The sequence below is a fragment of the Taeniopygia guttata genome, chromosome 8, assembly GCF_048771995.1.
Source record: "Taeniopygia guttata chromosome 8, bTaeGut7.mat, whole genome shotgun sequence".
Lineage (NCBI taxonomy): Eukaryota > Metazoa > Chordata > Aves > Passeriformes > Estrildidae > Taeniopygia > Taeniopygia guttata.
In genome coordinates, this window is record NC_133033.1 from 30,887,451 (window position 1) to 30,905,518 (window position 18,068).

The window sequence follows — 18,068 nt, forward strand, 5'->3', positions numbered from 1 at the left end:
GACACAAGAGGAGCAAAAGCAGGAGCAGGAAGGGTGGGGAAGAAAAATCCTTGCACCAGTAGAGCTTCCAGGCAGCACTGGATAAAGCCCTTTTGGTGTTGCCTGCCAAAAGAACAGAAACCACTCCTGGTTTGTATTTCAAAGTCCTCATTTATTTCTGACATTGAATTTGGACCCATAGCTGAGCAACAAAGACAGAGAATAGTAACAGGAGGAATCTGAAGTGGAAAAAAACCTGGGATCCCTGCCCCTACCCTATCCTGTTCTTCCACCAGCTCCCAAACCCTCTAATTCTTAGCTGCATCCCCGTGTTTTCAGCCTGTCCAGACTCACCCATTTCCCTGTAGCTGTGCCAGACCCAGGGCGTGTGTTTGCTGCAAAGCCAACCCTCATCTTGGCCATCTGGCTGCTCTGGAACTGCCTCCCCAGCCTTGATGCCTCATTAGCCCATGACAGGTTACATTTAATTTGCTTGTGACAAAGATGACAATGGAGTGGCCTTCCTTCAACCACAAGGGTGACCCACAGGAGAGTGTTACTCCCACCTTCTGGAGGTCACAGCGCTGCCGTGGAAAGCCTTTTTGTGTGCCAAGAGGTAGAGTTGGATGCCAGGAGTTGCCGTGTCCGTGTGCTGGCTCTGCGCCCGCCACAGGGACGGCATCATGGGGCTGTCTGGCAGAGACCATGCTGGGACACATTAACTTCTCCCGGCTCCCAGCACGATGAGACCTAGCTGAGCAGATGCTCTAGTGGGAAGGAATGAGATTTATCAAGTTAGCCAAGATTTTCTTCCAGTTACAGACCATGTTTTCAGGGAGGAGCACTGGCTAGATGGGAGGCAGTAGGAGCCACAGATTACTGACCAGTGGGATCCAGACAGCTTTGCTGCTGGTAACTTTCATCTTCCCTCCTGCCTGCCCTTAATGGGAGAGGACATTAAAACCTGCTATTACTATTTGGAAAATGGAAAAAGACTCTCAAAGCGATGCAGCCAGACCGAGTCTCCAGATAATGGAAATGCAATGTCTTTTTGGGTTGGAGGTGGGGGAGATGGTGCATAACATTTGCTCAGAAGTGTGTGTAAAACGCAGGCTGGGGCAAGGTGTTTGGTTACAAGGACCATCACCATGTTTTGTGATGTTTTGGCTCCTTTCTTCAGATCAGAAGTGCCAAGGCGTGGGGAGGTCCAATGTCCAATCAGCCTTTTGCCTGGTAATGTGCGTCTCTGTGCTGAGACCTACTTTTTCTGTGTGTGAACGGGGAGGTCAAGTCCAAATCCTTCTGTGAGCAGCGGGATGATTTCTAAATTGCAGTGGTGAAAATAAAATCCCACCACTCACGTTTCTGAGCAGTCCCACCCTATATTGCAAAGGCATGGCCAGGGTTTCCTGCCATTGCCTCCAACAGCATCTGCAGGGATCATTGCTGTCCCTGTCCCTCCTCCCTGCCATGAATGGGAAGTGCTCAGCAGAGCAGTCCTGCACTGGTTGCTATCAAAGTGCCTGGGAATGATGGAGATGTCCCTTTAGTAATTTTTCACCTAATTTGATTTATGGAGGAAGAAGAAACTTTCCCACATTCATTTTTGCAGAAAGGCAGAGTCATTGGCTGTCATTGCTGGCTGCAGTGCCTGCGAGCCCACGTTCTCAACATGTTCAAGACACATTTGGGTCTCGCACCCTCTTCTTCCAGAAACAAAAGCAGGGGGACCCCAACCACCTGAACATCACTCTCCAGTGGGAGGGCCCTGCAAAGGAGACATGAGCCAGTGGGCTCTGCTGTTGCTGTCAAAAGCAAAATCCATGCTAAAGCCAACCTTCCTTTGGCTGTCGGAGCTGTCAGGGTGGGGCTTTGAAAGCTGAAGGTGACCAAAACTGGTTATTTAGGAATTCAATTCTTCCCAAAAGTAAAATCTTGCCATATTCATGGGTCCAAGTTAAAATTGTTCCTAAGAAAGCTTGTGAAGAGTAAAAGAGGTGGGGGCTTTGGCCGCAGAAGGACTGGCCTGTGCCTGTTGGCATGGGTGAGCATTTTTGCAAGGAACTTTGCCTCCCCCGGCAGTGACCTAAATTCATGTCCTGAACTTCTTCAGCACGTGCAAAGACCAAAGCAGGTGGGAGACGGTGCCCTATCTTACACTTGAACAGAAAAGCTAACTGCTAGTGGCAACTGAGGCAGCACGAGGGGAGCAGGATGACCTGGATCTTCCCTTCTTCACTTCCCCATGGCTGAGGAGCGCTGCCATGCCCTGCTGGGCACTGGGATTCACCAGGGATGGCAGCTGGCCCTGGCCGATCATCCCATTGCTGTGTGTGCCGGAGGCAGCGGGCATCACCTCGGCTGGCTGTGTGGGGACACCGAAGGCCTCACTGCGCTCAGGGAGCCGGGGGAAATTAAATTAGGTTGTACTGTACATAGCCCTCGTTAGACAAGTCCCTTTGGGAGAGAGAGTAGATAATAATGACACTTATGATGGGCTCGGAGGTGGCCGGTTCAACGCTGCCCTCTGAGGTCTCACTCGCCTTCTGGCCCACGAGGCTTGGCTGTGCCGGGTGCCTCAGCAGGACCGCGCGGCCTCGGGCCGGGCTGCGGGCTCCTCTCCTCAAAGCCAAGTGAAAATCCCCTTCCCTGGAGCAGGCCCCAGCTGGGGACCCCCTGTGCTAGCGGCAATGGTGACTACACCTCCGTGCTGATGGCCCGCGGGTTCGGGAAGCTGTCGCGGAGGAGGCCGTGGCGGCTCACCGTGTAGCTTTGCAGGGAGGCCATGTTGAGGGCCGGCCCCATCTCCTTGTAGCACGCGGGGGTGTAGGTGACCCTCTCGCCCCCGTTGCGCACCATGTCGGCAGTCCGGATGTAAAAGGGGGAGCCGTAGGGGGAGCAGGTCGGGCAGAAGGTGTGAGCCCCGTGCTGGTTGAGCTCGCTGGGCGGCGGCGCGGGGCTGCCCTGCCCGTCCACCATGCGGGAGCTGCAGGCGTTGCACATGACGAGGTGCGAGTGCGTGGGCAGGTCGGGCTCTTCCTCCTCCTCCTCTTCCTCCTCCTCTTCCTCATCGGAGTCATTTTTCTTGCAGCAGTAGTACTGCGGGAAAGGGAAGAGGTTGTGTGAGGGGAAGCGGAGCAGCTGGTGGGGCAGCCCTGCCATATCCCCACTTTCCTCATGCCCCTGCCAGAGAAACCCTCCGGGGCCACTCGCGGATCTGCTCCATCATTCCTGCGTCCTGGGAAGAGGCAGAAGGCAAACAAAAGCTGGACCTGAGCATGCTGCAGGAGGCACCTGCTGGGGAAATCATCCTCATCCCCCTGTGAGGTTTGCAAGGGGAAGGTATTTCACCCTGCCAGCTGAAAACTGCTCCAAGTAAGCGCTGTGCTTTTTATCACACGGGCATTGCTGCATGGCACAGACCTCACATTAACTTTTAAAGAGCAGGAGCTTGTAGCTAGCCGTTGTTGAAAGCCTCCTCGGTTAATTTACAAGGGGGAAAAAATTATATAAAAATCTCCATCTGGCATTGCAAACCCAGCCAAGCCTGCACCTCAATTAGCAAGTGCTGTAGAGCCTCAAAAGCCTCAGGGCAGTACCCCCCACACCTAGGGGAGGGAAGGACATAACTGCAGCACCTGGGGGGATAGGAGGTTTCAACTCCCTGCCATCACAGGCAAAAAAAGAAAAATCCATCCAGACCCTTCCTGCAGCAGCACATTGGCTTGGGGAGCACAGAATCCTAAAATATCCCAAGCTGGAAGGATAGAGTCCAACTCCTGACCCTGCACAGGACAGCCCAAAAATCATACCATGTGCCTCACAGCATTGTCCAAGCATTTCTTAAGCTCTGGGAGGCTTGGGGCTGTGACCGCTGCCCTGGGGAGCCCGTTCCAGTGCGAGGTGGGGGTGGCAAGGCAGAGGACACTCACCTGTAGCCTACAGTAGCAGAGCACAGCAATGATGCACAGTAGGATCACCGTTGCTAGGATTCCCCCGGTGATAACAACAGTTCCCGCTGTCATCCGACCGATTCTCCATCAAACTCTGGAAGGCAGGGACACAAAATTCTCCGTGCCTGGTTTTGTCATCACATCATGGATGTGATCCCCACAAACCATCCCAAAATATTGCATTCTCATTCCCCTCTACCCAGCTGGAAAAGTATCAGCAATATTATCCTCCTCCTCCTCCTCTTAGTAAGAGGACACCTGAGATGCAGCATCATATGCCTTCACTGTTACTGCTAATCTGACTTGGGGTCTTTGTCAAACACCCTACAGCCCACTGGCAAAACCTTACCCTTACTGAGCCAAAAGGGATGTTTTCCACCCTCCTGGCAGAAAATACAATTTCTGTTTCAAAATGCAGGAACAAACCTGGACTTTTCACCAGACAAAGCCAAAGGGGAGCCTCTGAACTCCACAACAGCCTGAGCCTAAAAATTGCACCCCAGCTGCCTGTCAGGCACAAAGCAGGGCTAAGCAGCCCCCAGCCCCATCCCCATGCCATGGCACCCAGGGGATACTCACGTTCAGTGACGGAGGCGTTGGACCTGGAAGAAGTGGAGGAAGAGGTTAGACATGGCCTGACAGCACCCCTTGCACCTGCCTGCCTTTCCCCATTTCCCAAAAATTTGCCTTGATTTGGGATCAGTGTGAAGCCCTGCTTCACCCCCGTGCCATTTTCTTTAATTTGAATCAGGGAAAGGAGGCATTTCCCAAGCTCTACAGGAACAGGGCGCAGGCCTGGCTTAGTCAGCACTTGGCCTTTTCCACTTTAAAATTTGTTACAAGGAAGGCGGATGCATCATTGCGCTGATGTTTTAGGTGCTGCTGGGAAACGAATCTCGTCCATCCTCTCCAGGACAGGCAAGCCCCAGCATCCTCCCCCACCCCACAGACACTTACCCAGAAAAGGACAGGCAGGATGTTGCAGTCACGCTGGCCCCGGGCCAGACAGTGGGGTCAGGCAGCACCACATGGCCACGGGGAGACTCGGCAGCCCTGGGTGGGAGAACAAGGAGAAAAACTCCACTGTCATCTCATCCCCCTTCCCAAAGGGGCTGCCCAGTGTCCCCATCCCCACCAATGCCACCTCTGTCACCACACTGGGGCTAAATAAATTGGTTATTTTAGGGAGACTGTCAGGAAAGGTGGGTGCTGCAAAAGTGGGTGAAGCAAACTGCCAGGAAAGGATGATGCTGTGCCCCAAATCTGCCATTTCACCAAAACTGAGGACTTGTAGCAAGAGGTGGGTGCAGCCATGGCCCCATCACCCCCCGCCCCCCTGGCGATAGCAGCGCAGCCACATTTCATTACTGGCCCCTGCATCCCTCTGTGCCTCCTCCAGAGCAGGGATAATTGATAGGGCCCAAGTGCCAGCCCGTTGCAGCTGAGGAGATCTAATTACCCACTCACCACACGGCCCTAATTGACGGAGAGAGGTGGCAGCTTCCAGGCGAGACCTTCCCAACTCTGCCCTGGCCCCTGCACATCCCAGCAGGCACCGTGTGGGACCTTCCTCCCCAAAATTCACCCACCCTCCTCACTCTGCTGTGGTGGTTTGCACATCCTGCCTGCTACAAATTGATTTTCAGCTCATGGGAAGTTCCTGTAGGAAGCCAAAAGGCGAGCACGCATTGGATTTCCTCCTTGAGCCGCTCTCGCACACGAAACAAAGGAAAAAAAACCTCAAAGAAATCAATATGTCCATAACCCAGCTAATATCACCATCCATCAGGAGACCCAGCACAGAGCTAATAATAGAGACCAACACACTCAGCTCCTGCTCCCTGTTACCAAACTGTACCCTGAACCACTGCCAGGAGTGTGAAGGGACACACAGGGAGCCTTTGGTGCAGTTGTCACCTCCCCAGGTGCCTTCCTTAACAGGGAAAAGGTGACAGTGGGTGGCTGAAAATGGCAAACGCTGACCTTTGATGACCCCAAGACGGACACGCCACAAGCTGGGCGGTGATGGATGATGCAGGCAGCTGTTCACGTCCAGAAAACTTCATTTCATGGGAGCTGTGATTTGATTTAGAGCTCAGAGAGCAGCATCCAATTAGCCTGAGGATTGGAGTGAGCAGGCAGCCTAGAGAATGACCCTGGGCAAGGAGGGACTAGCCTTGGGGATCCTTTGGTCGCCTCTGAGACCTGAGTGTCTCAGAGGATGGCTGAGCTTCCACATGCTCCATATGTGGTGTTACCATTTCTGGGAATGCTGGGGTCAGCATTTCACTAGTCCTGCTCAGGAACTGAGCTCTTCCTTATTAAAATAGTGAATGTTAAACAAAGGCAAAAATGAAAATTAAGCACAAGAGAAGCGCTGCCTTTCCTCTTCTCTTTGGAGGGTGTGTTTTTCAAGAGGAGGAAGTTCCTGCCCTTCTCCCCTTCCCCAAACCCAGCCCACCAGCAGGCCAAAAGTTCATTTCCTACCACATTTGTGACTATAAAATAGCTTTCTCTAGCCCACAGCTCTCTTCTGCATGGATGAAGAAGGGAATGTAACACCTCCCAGGGAAGGAGAAAGAGCCACAGTCTCAGCAGTAACTGAGGTTTTGGGAATTACAAATTAAGTATGCTCAGAAAGGGGCAGGACGGCTACAGCAGCCTTTTCACATCTCTGCCACCAGGAACCAGCCCATACCCCTTTCCCATCCACCCTTCCCAAACACATCCCCACCTGCTGGGAAAGGAGCATTTTGGGTTCCGCTGGCTCAGCTCCACACAGCCCCACCACTCCATCCCAACAAAAGGCCAAACATTTTTATGGATCCTGTAAAAGCCTAGGCTGCACTGTGAGCTGAGCAGGATAAGACACAGAGGGACAGGATAGGACACAGAGGGGGATGCACAAATCCAGTTCCTGGAGGCATAATCTCCTTTCTCCTTCTGGCTTAAAAAGGGAGTCGAGAGTTGTTTAAATATTTAAATATCCCAGGCCGAGCAGATGCCTTGGCACTGCTGCTCACCCGCTCCCGTGTGCCCCGGGAGAGGCAACAACCCACGGGTGACCGCGGGGACCCTGTGGCACACGGATCATCCGAATAAAACCAGGATTTCTATGAGCAGGGCTGCGTTCCTGTCCTCCCTGCCTTTCGGGGAGCGATCAGAGCGGTGTCCCTCTGTCCCGGGGGTCGGGGGTGGGCGCAGGGCGGGTCCGTGGCTCTGTCCAACTCCTCCAGGCTGGCAGGCAGAGCCGCTTGCTGCAGAGATACATTTTCTTTAATTGATGTCGCCTCATGGCTCCAAGTTAGGGCCTGCAAAGTGACTATGTGAACGAGTGGCATCTCAGGCTTCTATATTTATTCTCCTTCAATGACGTCCATAGCAGATTTGCAGGGTTTGCAAGTCGATGGCGAGGTTTTTGCCAGCCACCAGCACTCCCAGCCCAGCTGAGACGCTGCTGTCCTTTCTCACCCTGGCTGTCCCTGCAGCCTCGAGCTCATCCCTGCCACCCGACAGGGCTCGAGCACTCCCAGCAGAGCTCGGGAGCAGGTTTGGGCTGGGGCAGGGCACGGTTATACACCAAGAGCATCATGCCAAACCTTGCCACAAGTCCTGCCCCAACCTAAGCTCTGCTCTCCTGGTTTTGCTCTGCAGCTCACGGGATAATTCAATGAAATGTCTGCCTGGTAAATTAGCCCGGCCGCTGCCTCACCAGAGTCATCTCCCAGGGCCTAATTGGAAAAAACCAGCATCAGGGGCTGCCTTTCAAAACAGATTATGGCAGCAGGCAACAGGGCAGCTCCCAGGCAGCTGCAACCTGCCCCGCACGGACCCAGCCCAGTGAGATTCAGGGGGATCAATCCTCTGCTGCAAACTCCCAGCCACGGGGCAGGATGGGTGCTCAGGCAAGGCTGGGGTCCCCCAAACTCCCTGCATGTCAGGTGCTCTGTACTGCAAAGTGTGAGGGGATAAACCAAACCATGCAGGGGCAGAGCCAAGGAGACCCCACCACACACACAAGCGAGCTGAGCCAAATGAAATTTTACCCAGAGCAATGGCAATATGGTGGGATGCAGCTGGCAGCCCCCCAGGAGCCTCCCTCTAGTCCCAGTGCTCGTCTCCAGGCTTCCTGCCCAGGTGGCAAACCCCTGGCTCACTGTGAAGCCAAATCAGCTGAACCTGCTGCTGGTTCTGCTGGAGTTATACCAGAGTCTGGACCAGTCTGCAGACAGAAATCACAGCAGCCGTTGGGAAAACTTTTATTTCTGCCTGCTGCAGAGATCTCCAAATAAGGTTTTTCCCAGCAGAGAGGGTGTTTCATGGGACCCATTTCCTCCCCAAGGCTTTTTCCTGCTGTGATGCCTTTGGTGCCTTGAGCCACGTGGGTTTTTCCCAGCAGTTTTGCTGCAGCCAACACCCAGCTCCCGGCTACCACAAGGACAGCCAGGTCCCAGAGGTGACACTGTCCCCCAGCTGAGGCTCCAGTGAGTCACAGGCAGTCATCAAAACCAAAAATTCTGTGAACTGCTGCAAGTCTGCCCTTGCTTTCCCTCCCTGACTTGGACCAGCTCCCCAAGGCTCCTCACTGGCTCTTCCCAGCCCAGGGATAGGAAAGACAAAATACCCACAAGGATGTGAAATCAGCTCTTTTCTTGCAAAAGCTTTGTGGAAAAGGCAAAATATTAATCTCAATTTTAAAAAAGACATCAAACACCCTCGATAGTGGAAGGTGCCAGGCAGACCCCAGCTCCCATGTGGGCAGAAGGGCTGCACTCCTGCTGTAACACTGTGCTCCTGACCTGCTGAGCCCAGGAGATCCCTTCTCCTGGCCACCAAACTCGACCAAAAACCACCTTCTTGCCCATCCAGGTTCACTGCCTCACACACCACGCCTCATCCTGCCCTGTGGGAGCCCAGGAGAGCTCCCCTGCCAACAGCAATTTGTCTTTACAGCCACAAAGGACCAAGCATCCCCCTCCCATCTCTGTCCAAGTGTGTGAAGCCCTGGCACATCCTGGGACCAGCTACATTCCTCTCCCCGGGAGGCCTCCCAGCACTTCTCAGCCTTCTGGAGGAAGGACAGCTTTGTAGGCTGGGACGTCTCAGGCACGGATTATCCTGGTATCTCGTTACTTGAGCATCTCATCTGCCCTTTATCTCCTTAATTCAGATCCCATCTCGCCTGCCTGCGTGGATTAACTGCAGCCGTGGATATGATGGAGGGACACAGAAGGGACTATCACCCCACCCTGTCCCCTAAAAACACACAGAGACACCAAATCCCGTGGGCTCAGCCAGGGCTACACCTGGATCAAGGCAAGTCTCTATAGAATTACAGGGCAGGAGAACAGCAGCTCCCTCCTCATCCCCCCGCACATCTCCTCCCCGCTGTGTTCGCCCGGCCGGCTCCCAGCCAGCCCAGCTCGGGTGGATGCGGCCCCGGACACAGGGAAGGAGTCACAGCGGGATGCAGGATGTGAAAATCCACCTGGCTCATCTCCCACCACCGTGCCCAGGGCTCCTCCCGGGCCAGGACCTGGCAAAAGCCCCGTGTGGCCAAGGCCAGGAATGTGTGCCGGGGAGCCGCTCTGCCCAAAATAACCAGGGACAAAACCGGTGGCACGAAGCCAAGTCACACAGAGAAAGGCTTTTGAGATTATTCTGCACGTCAGATCCCCACGGGCGCTGCGGAGCCGGGCAGCACCTGGGCAGCATCCCTGCTGCAGGCACCGTCCCTCCCAGCACCCACACACCCCTGCAGCAGCCAGGAGTGCAGCGAGCCGGGATGCTGGGTGTGCCCCAGGTGAGACTGACCCTTGCCAAAATGCTGGAGAATTTCCCCACAGATGTGTGCCAAAGGCTTGGGACCTTCCTATGGCCACAGCCTGCAGAGAGCCAGAGCCCAGGCTGGATCCTGCTGTACTGTGGATCCCTGGAGGACACAGGCCTGGAGAGTGAGGGCTTGGATCTTACTTGCACCCATGTTGCCCCTGTTACAATGGGTGCTTACAACATCCAGCAAAAGATGGATCCTTTTGAAATTGAAAAGGAGCAGGAAAGGTTATTTGCTTCCACCCCGATTCCACCCTTGATGTTTGCACCTTGCACTGCTGTGGGTATCCCATGACTGATTTAACCCCTTGGCAAGGCACCAACACAGCACAGGTATTCCCCAGCACCAGCCAGCATTCCCAGCACTCTCCCCAGCAGTGTGATCAGCCAGCCTCCTGCCAAGGATGCTCCACGGTTCATTCCCAGGCCTGGGCAGGTCTTTCCAGCACTCTCATTGCTTCAAGATGAAACCTTTAACTTCTCACACCAGCGGGCTCTTCCCCAAGGACATGAAGACCTCAGCCAAATCTCTCCATTCCCTGGGGGCTGCAAACACACTCTATGGATATACAATCTTCTCCCCGTTTGATTGTCTTGCTCCTCCCCCGCAGGAAGGGGCATGCTCTGCTCTCCAGTGGGTGCAATTCCACCAGGACTCAGGGACACCAAACACATCTTCATCCCAGGCACAGAGTGGAAGAAGAGGATCAATCCCAGAATCATTGTTCAGAGAATACCCACAGTGCATCCTCAACAAGATCTAGCCAAGCAGAGCAGTGAGTTTCCCTCCAAAGATTTTTTTTTTTCATTAAGCAAGTTTCTCAGTAGCTTTCTGTGAAATAACCCCTAGGACAACTTCTCCTCCAAGGCACCACTTCATTGTCACCCTTCTTGCCCTGGACATTGATGCCATCTCACCCTTCCCACCTCATTTCCACCATTCCCATGAGAACTCTTTCCCCAGTTTCCCAGTTCCCACACGGATCTGTCCTTGCTGCCCTATTCCAGTTCCTCCCAGCCTGACACATGAAACACAACTTGTGCAAAACCTTTCCATGTAGCAGCAAGCTCTGCTCCCGAAAGCAAAGCCCAGGGGAAAAGCTCTGGATGAGGCTGGAGCCTCTGTAATCCCATCAACTGCAGTCCCCCGGCACAGCACACCGGGGCGGATCCGTTGTGCCACAGCGTCACCCAGTTTACGTGTTTTGCTAAAATAAAACACCAAATAGATTCTCTGTCTCACCCCCTGTGTTTAACCCGTGCCCTCCCGCAGCCTGGGGACAGTGGCTGAAACAGTGACAGGTGTTTGAAGGGTGCTGCTCCTCAGGGACATGCAGGGGATGTCCCTCCATGTCCTGCCAGCATCTGCCCTCCTGCCTGCAAGTGTGCCAGCTAGACAGCCACTGTGGAGGGATTCAATTAGCATAGACATCATTAGGGGTAATTGCACTATTTACCAGTTAAGGGGAATGACAAGAGATGAGCCTTGTGTTTGCCCATAAGGTGAGGGGCCACCACCACCCCTCTTGGCTCAGGAGGTCTTTAAATCCCACTAGGAAAACTATATGGATGTCTACTGGTGAATCACTGCACTTTCCCTTTCACACTTTGCTGCTTGCCTCACCAGCATCTCCGTCCAGCCCTGGGACCAGCTAAGATCTCTCCCAGCTGCATACCAGATCCAGGTAAGGGTTAAACAGGACATGGCCATCAGCATCTCTAGCAAACCAAGTACATCTCTGCCCACTTCCAGCTGGCCAGATGCCCTTTGGCACCAGGGAGCAGATAACCTCCCAGATCACAGCTCCTCCAACAAAAAGCCCAACCCTAGGGCTGGTTATACTTTAATGCCACTCTCACAGCAGCTGCTAATCTGCATGGTGCTTGGGAAATGCCTTTTTTCCAAGGGAAAGGGAGATGGAGGGTGCCAGCCTTGGGAAGGGCAGCCTCTTCCTCCGCATGATGCAAGACCTGCTGCTCCGACTGTCAGCATCCCCCCCGGCATGTTCGCTTGGAGTAGAAACAGAGATTTATTTTAATGACTCATTAAAGCCTAATTGCATTCAGGCAGCAATACAGAGAGAGGAGCCTCCCACGTGCACCAGTACTACAGTCGGGAGGGCTCTCAGAGCCTCCCCGAAAGCACAAGGCAGTCAGACTGTCTCTTTTTGGGGCCAGACATCAGGGCCAGCTGCTGGCTCTGCAAGTGTGGCTTTGTGATTTGGGTCCAAAAAAAAAAAAACCAGAAAACTCTCTGATCTTCTCTTCATTTGCCTCTGTCTGCCCGATGAGGCAGCTGCCACCAGCTGCTCACCCCTGAGCTCCAGGGAGGAGATGTGACTTGCCCAGAGATTGGATGCCCATCTCCAGGGCCTCTGGGTGACCATTTCCTAGCCTTGGGAACACAAATGTTTGTAACTTCCCCCTGGGCTTCCAAGGACCCCATAGCAGGAGCAGGGTGGGATTTGCACAGGAGCCACTGCAGGTCACCCTGGCAGAGAGCTGGACATGACACAGGGATGAGCTGCTCCTCCCATCCGGAGGGCACGACAAAGTGGCCATGCTAAAAACCAGCCAGCCTGGAGGGCAGCCAGCCCAAACCCCACCACTGGCAATCCAGGGAATCTGACACCAGCCACGAGGAGCCCACGTACTTCATCCTTCCCAATGGGATGCAGCCCCAGTGACAGCCATGCCACCCATGGGAACAGGAGTTTACAGCTACTCTGACCTCTGGAGATCCCCATCCTCAGGACACATGCTGGGAAGCCCCCTCCTGCCCTTCTCACCAGAGTGAATCCACTGACATGGACCTGAGGTTCTCTCCTCCTGGGAAGTTGCCCCATGCAGAGATGGGAAAGCCACAGATCCCCTTTCCTGCTCTGCAATTCAGCCACCACAGCACCCACAATGATGTTGATGGTGTGCTGTGGGAGGACAGCCCATCTGGAAACAGACACCCTGTGGGATGGACAGGGTCACCCAGCCACAGCTCTGCTTTCCAAGCCACCAGGAATTCATCTCTCAGAGATGGCCCATCCATTGGGATCCTGGACCACAGCCCCATGGCTGTACACACCAGGGAAAGCTGGGGCCACACATGGCTCTGGGGTCAAACACAGGGCACAGCACCTGACCCAAACCCCACTGTTTGTGGTAAATTCAAGTGGAGTCATTCCAGGATCAGGTCCCGGACTAACTTTTCCATAAAGCTACGAGAAAAGCCCATTTGCAGTTGCTACTCACACCCCTTTCACCCACTGCATCCCAGGCAGAGCAAGGAGGCACAATGCAACAGGGCCCTGCAGAGCTAACCTTTTTGCTGGATTTCAGACCTTTATTTTTTTCTTTTTCTTCTTGATTTATCACACAGCAGGGCTACAGACTCATCCATCACTCAGGATGCTCCACCTCAGCAGCCCCATCAGGCAGGAGCGGGGCCAGCCAGGGTGGTCACACACACACTGCCACACTCACCCAGTGGGGAGGAAAACCCACCGTGAAGTCTCTAAACGTCTCCTTCAAATGAAGTGTGAAACTCGTTTTCCAGAAAAAAGGGTAACAGAGCCACGATAAATATTTAATCTCGGTGGGAAAGCAGCAACAGGGAAGGTTAGGAGGGCAGACATGCCAGGAGGGATAGGGGGCAGCAGGGATGGAGGATGGAGAAGCTGGAGGCAGCCAGGGCAGGGAACAAAGGGATTTCCACAACCTGACCTTATTTCTGTTTGCCACTTGCCCCGGGGGCTATCGGATTTGAGGCATGACCACAAAGCAGCTCCCAGAAATAGGAGCATACCTTGTGTGCCTATGGCTAAGTTGAAGGATCATGCACCAGCTGGGAGCAGCTCAATGCTCCATCCTGACTCTTACCAGCAGACACACACAGCTGTCCAGCTCTCCTGTTGGTCCATGCACCCAAAATGCCCCATCCAAAATGGCTGGAGGATGCTCTGCATTTCTCCACAGGGGAAGGTTTGCCAAGTGGAAAATCCTTCACACCTGATTTCCACCCTGCAAAGGGTGTTTTGGGCTGGAACAGTGCTGGGCTGGGCTCTGTCTCCTAAGCAGGGCTCTGGAGCTGGCTGCCCTCAGGCCTGTGGCCGGGCTGAAATCCAGCACTTTGGAAAGAGATGGATGAGGATTTCACATCCCAGCAAAGATGGTGCTGGAATAGGATCAGAGTCACTGATCTGATGTTCAGCCTACTGATGCTCTCCCCTCTTGGATTTTCAACAGGTGAAAAAGTCCTTCCTAAGAAAAGCCTTTTCTCCCAGTCCTTGGCAAAGCCCAGGTTAGAACCCTTTGTATCCTGCAGGAAGAAAGCTGAATGCCAACCAGCAGCCCCAGGACACACAGTATCCCTCAAACAGCATCACAGGGAATTCTGAGGTTTAGGGAAGCAAGGGGCAAAGCTGGGGAAGGGGGGAAAAAACAGCCCCAGAAACACAAGCCTCCGTCGGGGTGGAATATTCCACCACCCCTTAGAAAATCTCTCTGCTGGAGAGACAATCAATAGTACACAAATGAAATACAGCTGAAAACACTAAATGTTTCCACATGCCCTTTTGGAGGGAATAAAATCCTCCAGGATAACCTTAAGCGAAAACAAAAGCCAGGCAAATAGCTCAAGCACAGGTCTCCTTTAATTACTGCAGCCCAATGAGAGATAAAACAGAGATCCTTTGGAATAAACAAAAGGATTTGATTTCCTCCACTTCAGCAAAGGCAGCCACCATTTCTCTGGGGAGGTTTGGTGGTGAGCTTGGGGATTTGATGGGCTGACATGTCCTTGATGAATGGCAAAGCTTTGGGCCCCAGGAGAGGGAGCAGGAGGCTAAGCCCCTGGCTTGGGACTTCCAAAACTTCAAGTGGTTGCAAAGAAGTAGATTTAGAAACAGGAAAACTCTCTCCTACCCACCCGAGCTGCCATCAGAGTTCGCGGGGACTCAACAAACCCAGCACAGAGCTAAGCTGGACCACACAACCCCGAGAAAACGAGTCAGGATCTTGCAGGGCACCACAAGCCCAGAGCTTTTGGCCGGCCGAAGCTGCGGCGCAGGGAGCCGGAGCAGCCCCGGGATGCAGGGAGCAGGATGATGCTGGGAGCATCCCACCCCGTTCTGCTCGGAGCCCCCCACCACTCGGGCTTCCCCCTTTCCCATCGCAGCCCCAATCCCTGGCAGAGGCTCTCCGTGGCCCCGACAGCCCTGGGGAGCCGCGGATCGGGGCAGGAGGGCGGCGGGGTGCCCCAGCCCTACCTGGGCGCCCGGGCCGGGCAGAGCGGGCGCGGCGGCTCCGGGGCGCGGCGGCGGCGGCGGGGACGGGCCGGAGGAAGAGGAGGAGGGCAAGAGCAGTAACAGCGGGAATAATAAATAATAGGAAGAATAATCACCGGAGCGGCGGAGCGGGAGCGCCCAGGCGGGTCCGGCCGCGGGGGAGGAGTTTGTCGGGGCCGGAGCTGCCGCCACCAGCACCGCCCCCGGCCCCACGGCAGGGGAAAGAGGGGGACACCCATTCAACACACACAAAGCCTGATCCTCTCCCGGGGGAGCACACACTGACAGCACCCTCGAACTCTTGGATACCTTAGGGCTACCCCCAAAGCCAAGCCCTGCTGCACCCCCAGTCACTGTCAAACCTGCAACATCCCCATGTCCAAGTCCTGAAGCGCCCCAGAGCCACTCCTGCAGTCCCCTGAGCACTCCCATCCCTAACAGTGTCTCCTGATGTCACCACTGCCTCGGCCCCAGGCTGAGTGTCCAGAGGATCTGCCTTGATCCATTCATCATGTCCCAGCTACTTGTACTCTGCCTCTGCAAACAGCCAGGAGAAAAACCCATCACACACCACAGGGATGAGCCCCAGGGGTGGGGATGCCAAGCCTATCCACCATTTTTCAGACAGAACGACCTCCCCTCCCCACGACTCCCTGTAAAACACATCTCTCTTAGCAGACACTGGCTCCCCAGCGCGAGGCCAGAGGCACTGCTGGCTTTGCTGCAAGCTCAGCCCATTGCTGTGTGCCCCAAGCCCAAGCTGGCACTGGGAAGCCACACACACATAAATGCTATTGTCCTCAGTAAGAGTTTCCAGCCGCTGGGAAGTTTTGAAGCTTCAAAGCCAGAGTTTAAGCTGGAGAAGGTACAGCTTGCAGTTGGCATCACCTATGGAAGCAGAGAGCTGCTCACTGCTGCGAGCTGTGATAAAGATAATTGAATCTCATGCCGTGCACCACAAGCTGACCGCGGAGAGTGTGAGGATTACCGTGCCAGGAGAACATGTGTTTGCCTGTTTCGCTCTGATTTTGGTGTCAACAGGGCACAAAAGCCATGGCAAGGCAGTGCAGCTTGGCGGGGTCAATGCAGAACATCTGCTACAGCAAGGCAGTCAAACTCTCCTGTGCTTCAGTTTCTAAGGACAAGACACTACTGATACTTTTCCTCCCTGCAGAGCAAGCTATAAAGCTGGGCAGAAAACACCACTCACCTTCTCCTCCGTCACCTTGCCGTCCGTCAGGGCATCCTGCTGGGCACAGATCGCTCTCCCTGTTCTTCCAGCCCAGCCCTTGCAGCTGCTCGTTGTGGTGCCAGGAGCCCAACCCGCTGATTCCTCCCTGGGATCCAGCAGCAGAGCTGAGCTGGGAGGAAATGAACGCTCGTTTGGATGTGAAGGGCTCTGTGCCTTTAGCAAAAGGGCGGGATGAATTATGAAATGCAAAGGCCGGATAAGTGGATCCTGCCACAGCACTTACCTGTGTGCTGCAGGAGCCAAGTGCCTGCTGGCTGTGGGATGCAGGGCTGCTGTGGGATGCAGGGATGCTGTGGGATGCAGGGCTGCTGTGGGATGCAGGGCTGCTGTGGGGTGCAGGGCTGCGTGGCACACACAAACACCTGCACTCAGCCCAGCCAGGGACAGCCTCCCTACCCCCCTGCCGACAGAGGAATCCACATCATCCACTCCAGCACATCAGAGGGTCAGCAAATACAGAGGATCTCGGAGTGAGAAAAGCGAGTATTTCTGTGCAGGGTAGGAGAGATGCGTTTTCCTGTTAGCTGGGCTTCAGAGCAGCTGGAGGGATGGGAATCAGAGACATCCAGGCGAGCACGGAGGAGGAGGCTAGAAAAAGTGACAAAGTCATTTCCTGGGCTGCTCTGGGTAGGATGCAAGGAGGTGATGACAGCCCAGGATGCAGGGAGAGCCACTTCTCCCCTCAGCAAGCGCTGCCAGGGCCATGGGAGGCATTATTACAGCTAATTCAGGAACTGACATTGTGCCGTTTCCATGGCTGGACATGGAAAAGAGTTTCTTTGGGCTTAAGGAGTCACTTGGCTCACACAAAGCTGAGATTGCCCAGATCCAGATGATTCTCCTCCATCACCCCGTGGCTCTGGCCCAAAGCAGGCAGGCACTGCAGGAGATCACAACAAAGCCAATGTGAAGCAGCATCGCTCCAGTGAGCAGGTTATCAGCTTGCCTGATTCCTATGCCAGTCTCATTTTTTTCCCCCTCAAGCTGTCTTTCCTATTGTTGTTACATTATTTTTTAAAGCTATGCATGGGTGACCAAACAGAACAGAGAAGGTGGGATTCCCACTTTGTGGTGGCTGGGAAAAGCTCGGAAACAAGTGTGCCAGATGCTCCGCAACGGGGAAGAAAATTAAAGCCAAAGTTTTTGTTTTCAGTCAATGTGGTTTTAAATAAAACACATGGTTTGGGAGGCTCAGCTGGCATGTTCAGAGTGTTTGAGGTTAACACAACTGACAAATCAAACAGCAGTTTGATACAAAATACTTGTCAAGTTCTTATTTCAGTTTGTTTTGGGGCAAGAGCAACACAAAGCACCTGCAAAGCATCCTGCCTTACTGGCATTTTGGGATCAGCTGCTGCCAGGGCACCACAAACAGCTCAGCATGCCAGGCCCCAGCTACACAGGTACCCTGGCAACAGAGGGATCATGAGCCTGCCAGACTCTCACCCTCTGCTACCCTCAGATGTTGCAGTACCCACACGCACAATTGACCTTAAACCTTGTAAGTGTTGCAGCTAATCCTGTATCAGCACGGGAAGTTCTTATGGGTTTTGTAAAATTCCATCTTTCCCGTGCTGGAAAGGATTTCACTGACTAGTTTTAAAACAAAACCATAAAATACTTTTGGTTCCTTCTGGGTTTTTCTCAGCTGTGGAAAAATCTAATCTGCCAGACTTCTCTTTCCACATCCTTATTCATGAGGATGACCAGTCAGGTAAGTAACTCAGTGAATCTTTAATTTAGGTGCTTCTTCCACAATATCTGCACATGCAA

General features: G+C 54.0%; 1 protein-coding gene across 1 annotated transcript; it reads right to left on the reverse strand.

The window, feature by feature from the left end:
• Positions 1-17: 17 nt before the first annotated feature.
• LOC100219891 (protein FAM163A) lies at positions 18-16,400 on the reverse strand. The gene is made up of 5 exons (XM_030279599.4): positions 16,254-16,400; positions 4,890-4,985; positions 4,512-4,534; positions 3,912-4,026; positions 18-3,078 (listed from the first exon to the last, which is right to left on the reverse strand). The coding sequence occupies exons 4-5, from the start codon at positions 4,002-4,004 to the stop codon at positions 2,677-2,679; spliced, it is 495 nt and encodes a 164-aa protein (XP_030135459.1). The 5' UTR covers positions 4,005-4,026; positions 4,512-4,534; positions 4,890-4,985; positions 16,254-16,400; the 3' UTR covers positions 18-2,676.
• Positions 16,401-18,068: the final 1,668 nt, after the last annotated feature.